The sequence below is a fragment of the Xenia sp. Carnegie-2017 genome, unplaced genomic scaffold (genome assembly GCF_021976095.1).
Source record: "Xenia sp. Carnegie-2017 unplaced genomic scaffold, XeniaSp_v1 HiC_scaffold_16, whole genome shotgun sequence".
NCBI lineage: Eukaryota > Metazoa > Cnidaria > Anthozoa > Malacalcyonacea > Xeniidae > Xenia > Xenia sp. Carnegie-2017.
Window position 1 is genome coordinate 13,258,228 of NW_025813469.1, and position 16,626 is coordinate 13,274,853.

General features: G+C 33.4%; 1 protein-coding gene and 1 long non-coding RNA gene across 4 annotated transcripts in view; both read left to right on the forward strand.

The window, feature by feature from the left end:
- Window positions 1–13,982, forward strand: part of LOC124436589 (proteolipid protein 2-like) — an 85,695-nt gene extending 71,713 nt beyond the window's left edge. The window contains exons 1-6 of one of the 3 annotated variants that reach the window (XM_046986550.1): window positions 724–836; window positions 2,364–2,422; window positions 3,981–4,063; window positions 6,043–6,225; window positions 6,375–6,527; window positions 6,616–6,874. In XM_046986550.1, coding sequence (XP_046842506.1) covers window positions 3,995–4,063; window positions 6,043–6,225; window positions 6,375–6,527; window positions 6,616–6,738 — 528 coding nt within the window. In that variant the 5' untranslated portion in view covers window positions 724–836; window positions 2,364–2,422; window positions 3,981–3,994 and the 3' untranslated portion in view covers window positions 6,739–6,874. Of the gene's footprint in view, window positions 1–723; window positions 837–2,363; window positions 2,423–3,980; window positions 4,064–6,042; window positions 6,226–6,374; window positions 6,528–6,615; window positions 6,875–13,859 lie in introns of those variants that run through there. The other 2 variants (XM_046986551.1, XM_046986549.1) reach the window with 2 other exon arrangements.
- A 481-nt stretch (window positions 13,983–14,463) lies between these two features.
- LOC124436595 lies at window positions 14,464–15,725 on the forward strand. The gene is made up of 3 exons (XR_006945397.1): window positions 14,464–14,716; window positions 15,394–15,477; window positions 15,597–15,725. It is a non-coding gene; the product is annotated as an uncharacterized LOC124436595 (long non-coding RNA).
- Window positions 15,726–16,626: the final 901 nt, after the last annotated feature.

Sequence of the window (16,626 nt, forward strand, 5' to 3'; positions counted from 1 at the left end):
ATCAAAATGCCCAACAACAGAGACCGACAATGAAACGACCATTTTAAATGTAGGATGTAAAATCTTTTTGACTGCAGTCTTTCAGCGTTCGTTGTGTATAATTGCAGCCTTTTAGTTTCTTGTCATTTCAAGCCAGCATGTCTAGGTTGATGTTGAACAGAAAGCTTGTTGCAGTTTTAAGAGATCTATTATTAAAGACAACAAAACATGAACTTGAAAAGGGCATTTGCCATTGTGAAATGGAATGAAATACCACGAAAATCCAAGAAACCCAAAAGAAAACTGAGAGAAACTCTCAAAAGAAAATTAAAGGGGAAATAAAATCAACTCCTACAAGATTTATTTACTATAATATGCAAAATACCTTTTGAATGTGAAAGATTTAAACTTTTACTTTATAAACTTTTCAAACATTGCACTGAGCTTTTTCATTGTCATTTGACACTTTGCAGAAAATTAACCCTTTTTTATCTTTCCATATAAATTAATGCTCATGGATCTTTCTCCTCTCACAGGAAATCAAGTAGAAATTATTTCATTTATTTTGAAATTTACCGCACCTTTATGAAATGTCTTTGACAGTTTACACGTTACCACTGACAAAATACTGCTGGCTCATACGTGTTAAAAGGGCTAATATTCTTTCTTGGTATCGGAAATATCTGGAAATATCGATACTTGGAACAATATCAATCCATCCCTTCATTGATTTTATCATTTATGTACAGATTAGAAGCGTGAAAGCTTCTAAATTCAAAGCTCAATTTCAACTGTCAGTTTAAGGTGAAAACCTCCTGCAAAAGTTATCAAGATATTTGGGCACCAGTGTATTTAAAGTAAGTCAATATTTAATCATTTGGTGCTATAAATGTCATATACATGCACGCTAATTTCTACAACAATAGTCATTTACCAAAATGATGTTCATTACTATAATCATCTGTTGTACATATCTTTCATCTCGAATTGTGGTTAACGTTTAAATTGTTACAGAACTAATGCTTAAAGGAAGAGGCTTCCGCAGAATGAGAAAATTTTCTTAGGATTTCAAAACTTGCGTTGTTCTGTCCGATGTTAAATTTAACTCCGATTGATGAACGCATGGCAAATTTTTATAACAAATTTAAAAAAGTGGCAATGATTGAAACATCGTTCAAGCAACTCTTTTATATCAACCAATTACTACACCTAAAAAAAATAAAATTTCTGAATTTCTCGTTCATTCGTTAAGTCATTGAACATTTATTCATTTATGCGGCTGGTGTAGTTTGCTATCATGAAGAGAAATCTAGCACAAATAAATAAGTGCGTATGCAAAGCCCCCAATTATTGCAGTCGTCGCTTGTTTATAATATATTTTGCCTTCACACTTTAAAACAAGATCAACATCTTAAGTGGATGTCTAGACAAAGAAGTTTAAAAGTCATAGCACTAATAGTCATAAAAATAGTTCACAAAAATACATTTCCTCAGCTTTTAAACAAAAATTCTCTCAAGGTTCTACTAACGTTGAGACAACGCGATTTCAACGTGTTTTAGCTATAGTTAGGTAAGCTTCCCTCAAAACTTTGTAATACGATCCTCACCGCACGTTTTAGTCGCGGTGCGAGTCCATCATATGGCTGTTTGTGTATTTCAATTTTCAATTCCTCAAGATCTTTGCTCACCGTTAGAAGGTAAATGTGAATGAAAATATTCTTGGTACGTTTTACATGCTGCGCATGGATAGAAATTCAAATATATTTGTTGTGCGTTGTAGCAAATTTGAATTTATATTTTCTTAGAACGAACATTCTCAGGAATTTTTAGAGTCGCCAATGAGCAGAGGCGTAACTAGAACGTTAATTGGTGCATATTCATATATTCCGTCGTGCCATAGTGATTTCTTTTGAAAGTGATTTGAATTTCAAAAGAAATCAGTAGGGGACAACTGAATATATGAATATACACCCCCCCCCAATTAACGTTCTAGTTACGTCTCTGCCCACGAAGACATCGTTCCTTCGATGCTAATTCTTCAATAACAAGAAACATTAAGTGTGAATATAACTAAATTGATTTCAAAATGCTTTTCGGAGGATTTAAACCGAAGTTTGCATTTATATAACTCAGTTACAATGTCTTATAGAAATCAAAACAGACTTGCATTAACCCGTAGTTAGCAATCATCACTAAGCTTTTAATGTCTTGGACTGCTGGCTCATGCGTGAAAAAAAGGCTAATATTCTTTCTTGGTATCAGAATATCGGGAAATATCGATACTTGGTACATGTATAAACCCATCCCTTCATTTAGTTTTTTCATTTCTGAGCAGATTAGAAGCGTGCAAGGTTCTAAATTCGAAACTCAATTTCAACTGTCAGTTTAAGGTAAAAACCAGCTGCAAAAGTTATCAAGATATTTGGCCATCAGTGTATTTAAAGTAAGTACATATATATACATTTGGTGCTATAAATGTCATATGCATGCACGCTAATTTCTACAACGATAGTCATTTACCAAAATGATGTTCATTACTATAATCATCGATTGTACATATCTTTCATCTCGAATTGTGGCTTACGTTTATATTGTTACAGAACTAATGCTTCAAGGAAGAGGCTTGTCCGGGATGGGAAAATTTTCTTAGGGCTTCAAAAACTTGCTTTGTTCTGTGTGATGTTAAATTTAACTCAGGTTGATGAACGCAAGACAATTCTTCATAGCAAATGTTTTATTGAAAATGACATTGATTGAAACATCGTTCATGCTACTCTGATACATAAACTATTACTTTACCTAAAATAAATAAGAATTTTTAAGTCACTCATTCATATGAACATTCGTTGATTTGTTCGGCTTGTGTAGCCGTCTATCATGAAGAGAAATCTAGCACAAATAAATAAGTGCGCATGCAAAGCCCACATTTATTGCAGTCGTCGCTTGTTTATAATATATTTTGCCTTCACACTTTAAAACAAGGTCGACATCTTAGTTTGATGTTTAGACAAAGAAGTTTAAAAGTCATATCACTAATAGACATAAAAATAGTCCACAAAAATACATTTCCTCAGCTTTTAAACAAAAATTCTCTCAAGGTGCTACTGACGTTGAGACGACGTGATTTCAACGTGTTTTAGCTATAATTAGCTAATGCGATTCTTACCGCACGTTTTAGTGGCGGAGCGTCCTTTAAACTGCATTTTGTGTATTTCAATTCCTTAAGACCTTTGCTCACCGTTAGAAGGTAGATGTCAATGAAAATATTTTTGGTTCCTTTATACATGCTGCGCGTAGATAGAAATTCAAACATATTTGTTGTGCGTTGTAGCAAATTTGAATTTATATTTTCTTAGAACAAACATTCTCAGGAATTTTTTGCGTCGCCGAACAGAGGCGTAACTAGAAGGTTAATTGGGGGGCATATTTATATATTCTGTCGTGCCATAGTGATTTCTTTTGAAATTGATTTGAATTGTTAGTATTATATTAACTCTACAAAATATTTGGATTTGTAAATTTGTTTTTATACTACCATTATTTGAACAATCTTCACTCGGTCATAACCAATCTATTTTACAATCTGGGCTGGTTCCTCTTTCTTGATATATGATATCACTAATACATAAGCTTTCTTAAAATTATGCAATAAGATACGTTTTTGAACAGTTCATCCGCAGCATGAGTCAAGTTAAACGCCAAATTACAGCTTTAAATCTAAGTTGTCAAGTCCTCGCGACACATGCTCATCTTTAAAGTAGCTGTATTTTTCTTGGTAAGTGTTTTTGTGGATGAAATTATATCTGAAATGAACGGAAGCGTAAAATATTGTACGCCATGATGCTTTGCATTGCTGTCATATAATGTGAAATAACATTGAAATACAGAAGCATGAATATTGCTGAACTAAATTATTCAATTTGACAAGTAAATAATATTGACGTGTCACTTTTTTTAACACTTTTACGTTAATTTAATTTATTTTTCAATTTTCATACCAGCATTATAGCCAAACATGGGAACGATACCGAAAGGCACTGAGTACATCAAAACGGTTCCTTTTTTTTTGAAGATAGCAGAATTTGTAAGTGGATATTTTCATTCACATACTTGTTTATTATTTTATTCAAATTGTGAAAGAGCCTTTGATGAGATTACTACATTTTTTTTAAAGCTCTTATACTTTCTAGTGCGGTTGTATGCATTACTGTGTTTTTTTATTTCATCCATTGTATATATTTATATATAAATTAAAACCTTAATATATATCCTAAGGCCACTTTCAGTGTATAAATTGATAGCAATACAAGCGAACCTATATGTTCACGCAAACACAATATAGTACACACAGATGATGATGTTGATTTGTAAATGGTAAAAGTTCCATAATTTTCTTAATGGTAGCACAAATTTCAAGCATTCGTTGTAAATGTTATTGAAAGAACTGTGCAGCTTCTGCCGTTCAGTCTTCAAATATCCTGGTAATTTTATTTCAGGATAAACAAACTCTTACGTTTCGGGCTAGTTAACTCCTTGATTGAATTTTTAAAGCCCCCACTGATTTTTCCATTCAGATTTTAAATTATGTCAGTTTTTATGTAGAAGATCAAGTACTCTGCAAATGTTTCTTCTATAGTATACTATATATTCATGGCTACCCTCAGGTAAGGAGAGGGTAGCACTGTGTTTGCTCAGTCTAAGCCCTCGGTAGTTACGCCTAATAATGTAAATTTTTTGTTCTGTTATCTTGATGTAACAGCGATGTTTAACATATCGCTAATTATATAATAACCAGAAGAATTTGAGCAATTTCGTAGGTCGAGAGCTTTGATCTATATGAGGAGAGACGCACGGAATTGACGTCACAGAAATTTTCTTGTTTTTAAATGACAAACGAGCGGCGAACTTATTTCAATATTTACCTGAATTTATCCCTGAATGAGCAAACAAAGAAATTAAGAATGCCTAGTTGAAGCAGTGGACGTATTTGAGCAAAAAAAAAAGAAAAAGCCCGGTTTTCAAGCATTGCTTTGTACTTCGTCTTCGATAACAAAATTTCAACTACATTGATCAGCCATTGCTTGTTTATATTGTTGGCCAATCACATTTTATCACGTGATTAAGGTAGCCAATAGTATTTCTTTAATCCTATAGACACGTAAGCGTGATATTTCCCGACTTTTCAGTGTTCCAAGTGTTGGGGAGCAAAGAAAACACGCTGTTTGACCGTTTAAATTAGGAATTTTTTTGATTTTATATAAAACAAATAGATAACATATAACTGTCTATACCACTCGCCCCGACGGCCACTTTTTTAGTTTTTATCACAATTGATGTCCTACCCGTGTATCTATAAGTGTATAGACAACGGTTAAATGTTATCTATTTGTTAAATAGCACTTTAACTAATGAAGAGATACGAAGTTGCTTGTTGTCTTGCTAAATCATACCTCGATCATTACGTAATCATTAAAAACAATACTGAAAGTGTACATAAACTTTTGGTCTGAAGTACAGTATAGGTACTATACAGTATGCTCATTCTCGTCTGAACCTTTCAACATTTTGTCCTTGCGCATGTTACCTCGCGCATGTTGGCCGCCATGTTGGCAGTAAGGAAAGAGGAGTGAGATTGCTAAGATTTGTATTACAGAAATGTGGTTTTTACAATTAAATGAAAATATTTTTGCGTTTTTGTCCACCGATTGGCTGTAGCTGAATAAAATAGCTGCTTTGAAGATAAATATGGCTTAGTTCTATTCTTAGTTCTATATTTTTCTCCAAGCATTTATGAAACTACGCAGTAATACCCTCAAAGCAGTTCTTGTACAAAGACAAAGCCGATCGATACGTAAAAATAAAAAAACATTGCCAATTAGTTGGTAAACTTTACGTTCCCGTAATGCATTTTTAATACTCTCATTCCTCTTTCCTTACTGACAACATGGCGGCCAACATGCGCGAGCTAACATGCGCAAGAACAAGTTTTTGCAAGAGTGAGAATACTGTATAATACATATACTGTGTCTGTAATGTGTATATCAACGTTAGATTTATTTCTAGGTTATACTGTTGGTAGCCCTTGTTACACTGGGGAGATTTATAGACGTAGCCAACCCTTCAGAAAGTCGCTTGGATTTTGGAATGTTTGCAATTGTCGTCTCCTGGATTGTTGTCATTGTGATGGTCGTTGTTTTTGTTGTTGGATTGCATGAAAAAATTACTGTCATAAACTGGCCAATGACGGTAGGTGAATAAAATGAAGCAGTTTTGTCTTTAGCGAACTATTTAATTAATCTTTCATAGCGTTAATGGCTTTGTGTTAATAGAAAGTCATTCTATCCTCTCGTTGTTTTGTAAAATCCAAAATTTTTGTGATTAATTTCTCACTTTAGGTGTTCATCAACATGGTGATATGGGCTGTGATGCTGTTTATAGCTGGTTGTGTCATAGCTGACAATGTTCGCGAATATGAAGATAAGAAGATCTGTGATTTACTAAAATATTTCAATAGTGACGCAAGATGCTGGCATCTCATTGCTGCTACGGTTAGTCTGTCACGTGATTATTCGTCACGTGCCTAACAAATCTTCATTATTTCGTCCATTGTTCATTAACGTTGTCTCTATTTTCTAGGTTTGCTGTTTCATTGCAAGCATTCTTTTTGCAGTTGATGCTTTCTTTAACTTCCGGATACTTAGAGGTCAATGTGACACATCTTCGGCTAAGACCTCTACACCTGCAATGACTTCCACATAGGGTAGTCAAACTGTACTTTTCAACAGCGGTTTACTTGAATATTTCAACGGTTGTTTTTGACGGCGGTTTGAACTTTCGCCATATTTTCTTTGACAATTAAAGCTTCGTTTATTATCATAGATACTCACTGATTATATATAAGGTGTCATTTTCATTTTCAATTGTTTCACTTTTACGTAAGAGTAGTTTTAGCATGCTTTTTTACTTAAATAAACATTATTTTTGGGTAGTTTTAGCTTTGAACGTTGGCGCCTAGACACTAAGATTCTATCGTAAATTGCACACAAAAAGTTGCATACTTTATGGTCTTTACAAAGTTCACCAGACAAAAACTGGCATTACGAACTTTAATGCAAGCTGACATCAAAGAAATTCACGAACAAGCAAACTTTGATGAATTTTCTCGTAAAATGGTTCAGAAATGCACACCGAGCTATCTTCAATTAAAATTATGCTGTGAGATTTGCTTTCGTACAGTTCATTTTCGGTATGAGTGTATCAAACGGTGAAACTAGAGATAGTGTGCTTCCACCTTTAGTTTTCAACTTTACTTTATCATGGATTATCTTTATAAGTAGTAGTGAAACTATTCTTGGTTAGTGTTACATTTTGTGGATGGAAATTTAACAGTAATTTGATCAAATTCAGTAAAATTTTGTGTTTCACTGCCAATTTGTTCCAACCGTTATCTCAAAATTTGTTTCTTTCTGGAAATGGATCTCTTGGGGCTTCTAGCTACCTCAGTTTAATGTGCACTTTTCTTTTGCATAGAAACGAAAAATATCATTACACTTGACAGACTGGCGGAATATTCGTGAAACAAAATCCAATAATTTAAATCATATATTACGTTCAAACGATATAAACTTTAATGTGTTAATTTTTGTATTGGTTAATTGCTGTTTTTTTCATTCCAACGTCGCACGGTATGCAAATACGTGGGTATGGTATATCCAAATAAAGTAAATTTTTACAACAGGAAACATTCCCCGTTTACATTTCTACTACAGTAAACAGTGAGCGCATGTGTTGTGAATACATTTCCTAAGTTTTGTGAAACATACTGAGCGAAATTTAATCCGGGGATAGCGTCCTGTTGCTTTCAACAGTAGCGTACATGGTTTGGGTTAGTTTTAATGTTTTATAGCGTTTCAATCACAAAAAATTCGCACGTTATTTGTAAGAAAAAAATATGTTACCTGTCAACATTGACATTCATGGATATCGCATAAAACATCAATAAAAACACACATCACCTGCTTCGGAGCTCTTTCAGATCCTTTCACTTCGTGTCGGTCAATTTCTCTTCCTGTTTTAATAACTTACACATTTCCTTTTTTTTGTTGGTTGGGCAGACGAATCTAGATTTAAATGAGAATAACTTCAAAAAGAAGCAATACACACCAAGTAAGTTTAGGAAGATGATAGAACAAATACAATGTAGTACAAATTGTTAGAACGGTAATGTTGAAGTTTGATCTCTATTTGCTAAAAACATCTTCTCTTCTTGTCCTAATTATTGCTGAAAATGTACGGTTCTTGTGTCTATAAAAATAAAAATTCAGCACTTACATTACAAGCAAGTTTGAAGGTCTGAATTTCCGTCAGTACCTAAAACAGAAGATTGACTCTCCGCTATAGATATCAATTTCACTCAAGTTAACAGAGATAAATTTTAAATACGTCAGTTTAAGCATTTGCATGTCATTTAAATAAGAACGACAATCATTATCGCATACCGCAATTCAAAGACGTATAGAAAAAGTCCAATAGCATTTTTGTAAAATCAATGTGGCAAATGATCAGTTTAAATAAGATTACTTCATTATGCATTCCATATAGTAAAAATCAATAACGCGAAGGGATTGTTAAAAAAAATTAGCGTTCATTAATAAAAGTTTTGGAAAGTACAATAGCATGATAACAAATAACATTAAAACTCTATAAAATGTCAATAACACTAAATGTCTGCAATTGCATGATTAACCCTAAAGATTCTTTCTTTTTACTTTTTTTAAGTGTATGAATGTGAAAGTGTGAAAGTGGTTGTCTCTATTATGCGCGTATTAAAACCAGATTTGATCCGCTTCACTCGTAAACAAGTGAAAATGACGCAAACACAGTGAAGACGGACAAATTTTAGTTCCTACATTTGAAAAACTTTCTCAAGTCTATCTTCAAATGGCAGACATCGTACGGATAAATAGTTCTGCTATGTTGATGGTTATAATCATGCAATTGCAAACATATATTGTTATTGACATTTTATAGAGTTTTAACGTCATTTGTTATTATCTATTGTACTTCCCAAAACTTTAATAAATGCTCACTAAATGCTTTTGACATTTGACTCACGCTGTTGACTTTAGCTTTAAAGAATGCATAATGAAGTGTCTCATTGAAATAATAATTTGCCATATTGATGTTAAACAAACGCTAATGCACTTTGTCTTTACGTATTTGAATTGTGTAGCGCGTTAATGAACTTCGTTTTTATCAAATGCTGTAAAAGAAAATGAACTTAAATTGAAAAAAGTAGGGTAAGGAGACCAAGGCGAAACTAAAACGTTGTATGAGAGGGTGGGAGGAATATTCCTTCATTTAGCTATTATAATCGTAAAAAAACCAAATCTGTCAAGCAGGATTGAATATATGAATATTCATGTTCCCCCACTTAACATTCTAGTTTCGCCCCTGAAGGTGACTTGCCAGAAGCTCATATGTGTAATGCGTACCATGGTTTAGTGGAGGATTGTTATGAGTGTGATTAGTGGTCACTGTTTGTGTTGGTTAGTGGTTCTTTTATTTCCACTTCGGCCGAGAAAACACCGACTCCGACCGGAGTAAAAAGTCCGTGTAAAAAAGTGTCCGAAGATTCATGAAATTTGAAAAATGTTTTCTTATTTATTTTTCAAATTGTCGTCTAGAAAAGGTTTCTATTAATTGCCTTTGGTTTAGTCTCAAGGTCGAGGAGATATTGTATTAGACACATGACTGCCTTTTTCAGAAGAATACATCAACCGTTTTAACTCATTGGCCAGGTTGTTTTTCTAGAAACAATAATAAGACAGATAAAGGGGGCAATAAGCCAGTATAAATCTTGCAGGTTACAAGTTCAATTGAGTTGTAACTGATCTGGAATCATGCTTCACTGACGAGTGTGTCTCTTGACGGAATAAGGGTTGTCAAATGTTAAAGAGACATAGATTAGTCGAAAGCTTGTCTTATGGTGATTCGTTACATGGATCTAGACTGATGGCTTATCGAGCTCATACAATGCTAGCGTAGAATAGCGTTGGATATTGTGTACTTCGTGTTTGGGACCCTTGATTATCGTCTGAAAGTACTCGTGGAATTGTTTATTTTAAGTTGATAAGCTTTATAGGAATGATGGACTAAAAAAGCACCATCTTAATTGTCTCTTTGCGACATCATTATACCCATCTTGTTTATAGACAGTCCAACACCTAACACTAAAGTCCTTTTTTCTGCATATGTTATAGAGGCAATACATTTCCTGCAATTTCTAGCTTTATTCAAAATACATTACTCTATATTATAGCAGGTGGATTTACGAATAAATTATTGCAAGAGCAAATTTAATTGAAACTCGTAAATAATTGAAACCAGTTGTTAGTGAAAGAGAAAAATAAAATCTCACGAAAGATAATCATCACTCCCCCCACCCAGACCAGCAATTACAAAGCCTGAGTCTTTGAGAATTGCTGTTAAGCCCCTTAATTCAATCATTTTAAGGCCACAATTTAACGTAGTTATACAAAAAAAATGACGGATATATTTTAAATGTTTTACAGATATCTTCACCCATGCTGATAAACTGGTCTTTCTTACTAAAACAGCATGCGTAATTAGATTGTTTGTTTAAGCCTTGTTCTCATATAGTTGTCTGAGTCGTTTTAGTCGTGCCTAAATGGCTTGACGACTTGTGTGACTATATGAGAACATTGCAAAGGCGACCGGGATGACCTCAAATGACTCACACGACTAAAACGACCAGGGTCGCTTGGATAGAACTTTGCTCTATCCTGACGACCGAAACGACCGTTGAGAAATACAAGCGACGATTTTATGGTAAAAAATAATTTGAAGAAGCAATAAACAGCCAAAAGATATTGTCTTTCATAAACAGCAGCTGCCATTTTCTTTTTTTTGCACAGAAATAATTTATAAAGTCTCTCGGCAGCGCTAGTACGAATATATGAGAATTCCATAGCTTGAGTCGTCGCCGTCGTTTTCAAAAACAACGAAAGAACTCGGAACTACTCGGAACTACTCGGATGGCTTAAGCGACTTAATGAGAACCAGACTTAAGTCTTGAAGAGACAAGTTGCAGATAGCAGCGCTATGGTCTGAATGAAGACAAAGCGTATAATTGGTTGTCTTGGCTTCACAATGATTAAATTTTTGTTATCTTTGAAGAAACGTAGTCATTATTGTATTAGCTTTAGTATTTAAATCGTAACTTTGTCTTCATAACATTCCTTGCAATGGATAAAGGACTGTCGAAGCTTTGAGTTGTATATAATAATAGTTATGTAATTATTCATTTACTTGTGATATAAATTGTGTAACCACACTTTTAATAAATTTATATCACCAAATCCGCGTGCTTAAAAAATATTTTATGCCTACCTGTGAATTTTTGCAGAAAACATCTGATTTTAATTCTCGTTTCTATCTCCTAAACAAAATTTTCATAGAGATGTTAATTTAAAAGTATCAGGCAGCATGGAGTCCATATAGACAGGTGTTGATTCAAGATATTACTATATCCTTTGCTACCTGCTTTTTCACGCGCTTACTGGAATTGGTTCAAGGTCATTATTTCAGATGCATACTTTACCTTTTATTATCGAAAGAAGAGTGTTGCTATGATTTACAGTCAATTATCAAATTATAGATTGATATATTAAGATAATATTGGATTTAATTAGCAGTGACGAACAACGCAATTTTTTTACTAATACATTGAGTATTTTGTGTTTATTTAAAATATGGAATTGACTAAAAACGGACATAAAATTTGCACAGCAGAAACACAGTATAGATAACATACAGTAGGGCCGGAGGGCCAATGTAGTGATTATTTGTTGACGCGCTTCTCTTATAACACATTTAATTATCATATAGTGGCAACCACGCCAGCCAGTAAATTGTAATTTCTGACCAATAAGAACGCTGAACTGACTGATTTTGTGCTTTTCCAGTGACATGTGAGTTCATTTTTCTGGCAAGGTGGTGATTGATCAATAATGCATAACTTTTCATAACATTATATATAACGAGACTTGTACTAATTATTGTAAAGAGGTGTGAGTCTACTGAACAACAGCTTGCGTGTTTAATTTTTCAACTCAACGCTATCTTTGCATATCGTTCAGAAGTATTTGCGAAATTTTTTTGCGGTAAGTGTTTCATACGATTGCTGGAAATTTCACTATGTTCTTTCTTACTTCTTTACTGTCATTTTTACTTTTATGTTTCTTATCGAATTAACATACTCAAATGTGTTTTTTTTTTGTAATTAATAAATTATGGATTGAATGTCTGATATTACAACGTATTTTCTAAAATACAAGCTCTTTTACACAGCAACTGGAAAAACAAAACATCCAATTTTAAGCACACAAGCGTGATATAACTCACCTAAATTTGGTTTTAATTAATAATTTTGACATGTCATTTTTCAACCAGTCATGACGTCAACTTACTTTTCTTTGCATATCATCATTATAGCCAAACATGGGGACGATACCGAAGGGAATTAAATACATCAAAACGATTCCCTTTTTCTTGAAGATAGCAGAATTTGTAAGTGGTTTACTTTATATAAAATTATAGCCGACCCTCGCAATTACTGCATTCGGCCAAATTGTATACTATACACGTGTTATATTTTTCAGTTCCATGCTTTATGCATATATATCGAAATATTTCATTCATTTGTAGGGTGTACTGTTGATTGCAATAAGTACATTGGGAGCATTTTTGGGCAACTTAGGTTCTGCCATCAGCCTTTGGGGAGGAAAAGGTAGCTTATATTTTGGAATGTTTGCAATTGTCGTCTCATGGATTGTTGTCATGGTGATGGTCGTTGTTTTTGTAACTGGGTTGCACGAAAAAGTCACTGTGATCAACTGGCCATTGACGGTAGGTATACAATATCTAAAAAATTTTGTTTTTGTTGAATCAATGATTGTCAACAAGATAATATTGCACAGTATTTTTGTCGATGAAAAGTATCGTACTCAATGTTATTTTTCATTTTCTCGTAGAGAAACCTGAAATTCTTCAAAATTTCTATTTCTAGGTGTTTATCAACATGGTGCTATGGGGTGTAAACTGTTAATAGCCTGTGGTGCTATGTCCAACACTCTTCGAAAATATTATAGCAAGAAGATCTCTAATACACTATGTAACTCCCTGGACACTGATAAAGTCGGTGTAACATGCTTTCATCTTGTTAGTGCTACGGTTAGTCATTCACGTAGTTAAATCATTGATATGTATATTACATGGTCGTGCAGTTCCAATATCGTTTTAGTGCAAAAGTTTGAAGCCGGAAGTAGACAATTATAATTAGATGCGCCGCCATATTGAACAGTCCCACTCACAATAATAATCTATAGTAAAGAGCCACCATAGCAATGAATTTTGGAGCGCACTGCCCTCATACACCTTAAAAAAATCTTTCAACGTGAAGCTAGAAGCATTCTCTTGCGATAGTATCTCTCAAATGGTGTCACGAAAATTTTGGAAAAAAATCTTTTCTTAATGGTACAACTGCTTCCTACACTTAATCTTGTTAAAGCTAATACGTAGCAGTTTTGTCAATGCACCTTAAGTTAACGATTTCGCAATTTTTCGCAGCAGAAATTAAAATATTTTTTGTATGTCAGCCTCGTGAAGTGGGACTGCTCAATATGGCCGCCTTCTAGCTTCAAATTTATTTAGTGATGGGCGATCCATGTAATATACAAATCAATGAGTTAAATGACTACTTAATCAAATTTTGCCTCACAATTATATGAAGTATTAGACAGCCAAAGAAAAGTTTTTGAGTGTTTCAAATATTTAGCCTACTTATTTCTATTTAATAGGTTTGCTGTTTCATTGCAACCATTATTTTTGCAGTCGATGCAAACTTAAACTATCATTTATTCAAAAGCAGAACTTGTACTACGACCCCAGTGACATTAATTATATAATCAGTTAAAACTGTACCTATTTTTCTCACCGCTTTTACTTAAAACTGTACTTCTGTTAAATAAATGAAGCAAAAAAACTGAGTTTTAACTGATTATTTAACTAAGGTCCCTATTATCATAGATAAACTGAAAATGTACAGTATTATTTGGTAAAAAGTAACAAGGGTGGCCGAAGATTGATAGTTGGTTCGGAGGGGTAATATTTTGTAATACACATTTTACTTTATTAATTTCTATTGAAATCAACTGTGATTACGTAATAGACTTATAACCTTATACACTATGTCATATTCTAAGTATTAATTGTTTTGTATGTAGCGTTTTGTAAATAGCTTTAATGTGCAATTTTATAGTTGCTGTGAATAGCTACTTCATGCGCCCCTCAAAGATATCAGCTTAAGTTGGCGAGGTTACTCATGTTAGCGTGTTTAGATATTATCCTCACAATGTATCAATGTATACGAAATTTTAATAGTGTTAATATTCATATGGATAATGAAGACGTATGAAAAGAAAGATTGGCAAAAAAGCCTGAGGATGAAGCGTTTTCACTTCAGAAAGAAAACTCTATATGTTGGAGATATAGCTTATAGAAAATTGTGCAACGTTTATATCATCACACTCGTCATCATCAAAATGGCAGACAGTCTGTTGCATTTTTTGACCAATAGGAATGATGAAATGATTAACTGCAGTTACTAATCTCATTAAACATGCAGGACCAAGTTACTTAGAAAATTGTTGCTAAGGTTTGTTTTTCTTACTGTAGAATATAAATTCCTGCTGCCTCTTGTTGTGTTAATGCGATTCTTTAAAGTAAAGTAGAGGAAAAGATAGAAGAAAGGAAAAACGAAGTATTTGTATAACTCCATTGCAGCCAACTCATCAACGAAAATTAAACTGCGCAATCTTCTTCCTTTGTTACAAATTGTTTCTGTGTTTTCCCAACTCATGATGCAGTTGAGTTCCTTTGTTTACAAGTTGCTCGTAAATAATGCCTAGCTTCCCGTTGTGAACTATTGAGTAAAACTCAGATGGAACAATTTAGTTGTATAGCGCAAGTCTATTGAACTACAGTTAACGCGTTTAAATTTTCAACTCCACACTATTTGAAAGTAACTGTGAAACTATTCTTGATGAGTTTCAAATGCTGGCTAGAAATTTAACTATGCTACTTCTTTCTTCGTTGCCGCTCATTTAAATCTTTAAATTTCTTCGACTCATAATCAAAAGTCGTTTCTTTCTGGGATTGATAAATCATGAATTTAGAAAAATTTGATGAAGCTTAAACCTTCTTCCAAAAACATTCAGCTCTTTTGCCTTAGAGTACGAATAAATTTAAAGCAAATTGCCTTCGATGAATAATTTTTGATTTTCATTTTTTGTGTCAATTTACGATAATTTACTCTTCTTTTTTATATACAAGCATCAAAACCAAACATGGGGACGATATCGAAAGTCTTTTCGTTTTTTAAAAACGAGTCAATGTGACGTTAAATTTTTCGCATCTGTGAGTAAAGCATTTTATTTAAACTTATGGCCCACTCATAAATGTATTAAAGTTGATATGCTATGTATATCTCGTTTTTTATGGATATAATATAGATGCAATATTTCATTCTTCTGTAGGTTATGCTATTGTTTTGCGATCTTTTTACTGAGGCTGTTTTAGACAATGCAGGTTGTGCCCTCAATTCTTGGTTAGGGGCAGGAAGCTTAGATTTTGGAATGTTTGCGATGGTTACCTCTTTGATTGTTGCCATGGTAAGGGTTGAGTTCTGTTTTATAGGATTGCATGAGCAATTCACCATCATTAACTGGCCATTAGTTATAGGTAAACAAAATTGGCCATTGTAAAAGAGTATTTGTTTTAAATATAGCACTAAAAAAATACCCAAAATGAATCATATTTGTGCTTTTTTTCTTGCAATATTTTTGGCAATAAGAACGATGTAAAGCTTCATTGCTCTACAACTTTAGTTCATGAAGAACAACATATCCTATGCTACTCTAAAGATCCCCTTATAAAAATAAAATATTTTAATCTTTTATAAATTTCCAATTTTAGGTGTTCATCAACACGATGATATGGACTGTGATGTTGCTTATCGCCTGCTATCTCATGTCTAACACTCTTCACAGATTATTTAACGAAAAGAAAAATATATTCGAGAATTCAGTTTGGATCTGGAGAATAAAGTGGCAAAAAGTCATCCAACATGTATTTATCTTATTTCTTCTAAGGTTAGTCGGTCACATGGTCAAATGGTTACATTCTTACACTCTTATATCAAGTAAAACCTTGATCAAGTATTTTTACTTTTTAATTATACACTAGTATATATAGCTACTTATCTTTATATTTTTAGGCTTGTTGTTTTATTGCAACCATAACCTTGGCATTGAATGTTCTGTTCAACTTTCAATTATTCAAACCCACAACATCTACAGTTGCAACTCCAGTAACAATTCCTATGGCTACAACCCCAGCAACAATTACTAACAACACGACACCAGCAACATTTGCTGCGGATGTGACACATTTGAGAAGTAAATGAGTCAAGAACATACCTGGAAGGAAAATTAAAAAGAAAAATTAGAGGATTGCAACAACAACTAAGGCGGACTAATCAAAACAGCAAACAATGACGGACATTAT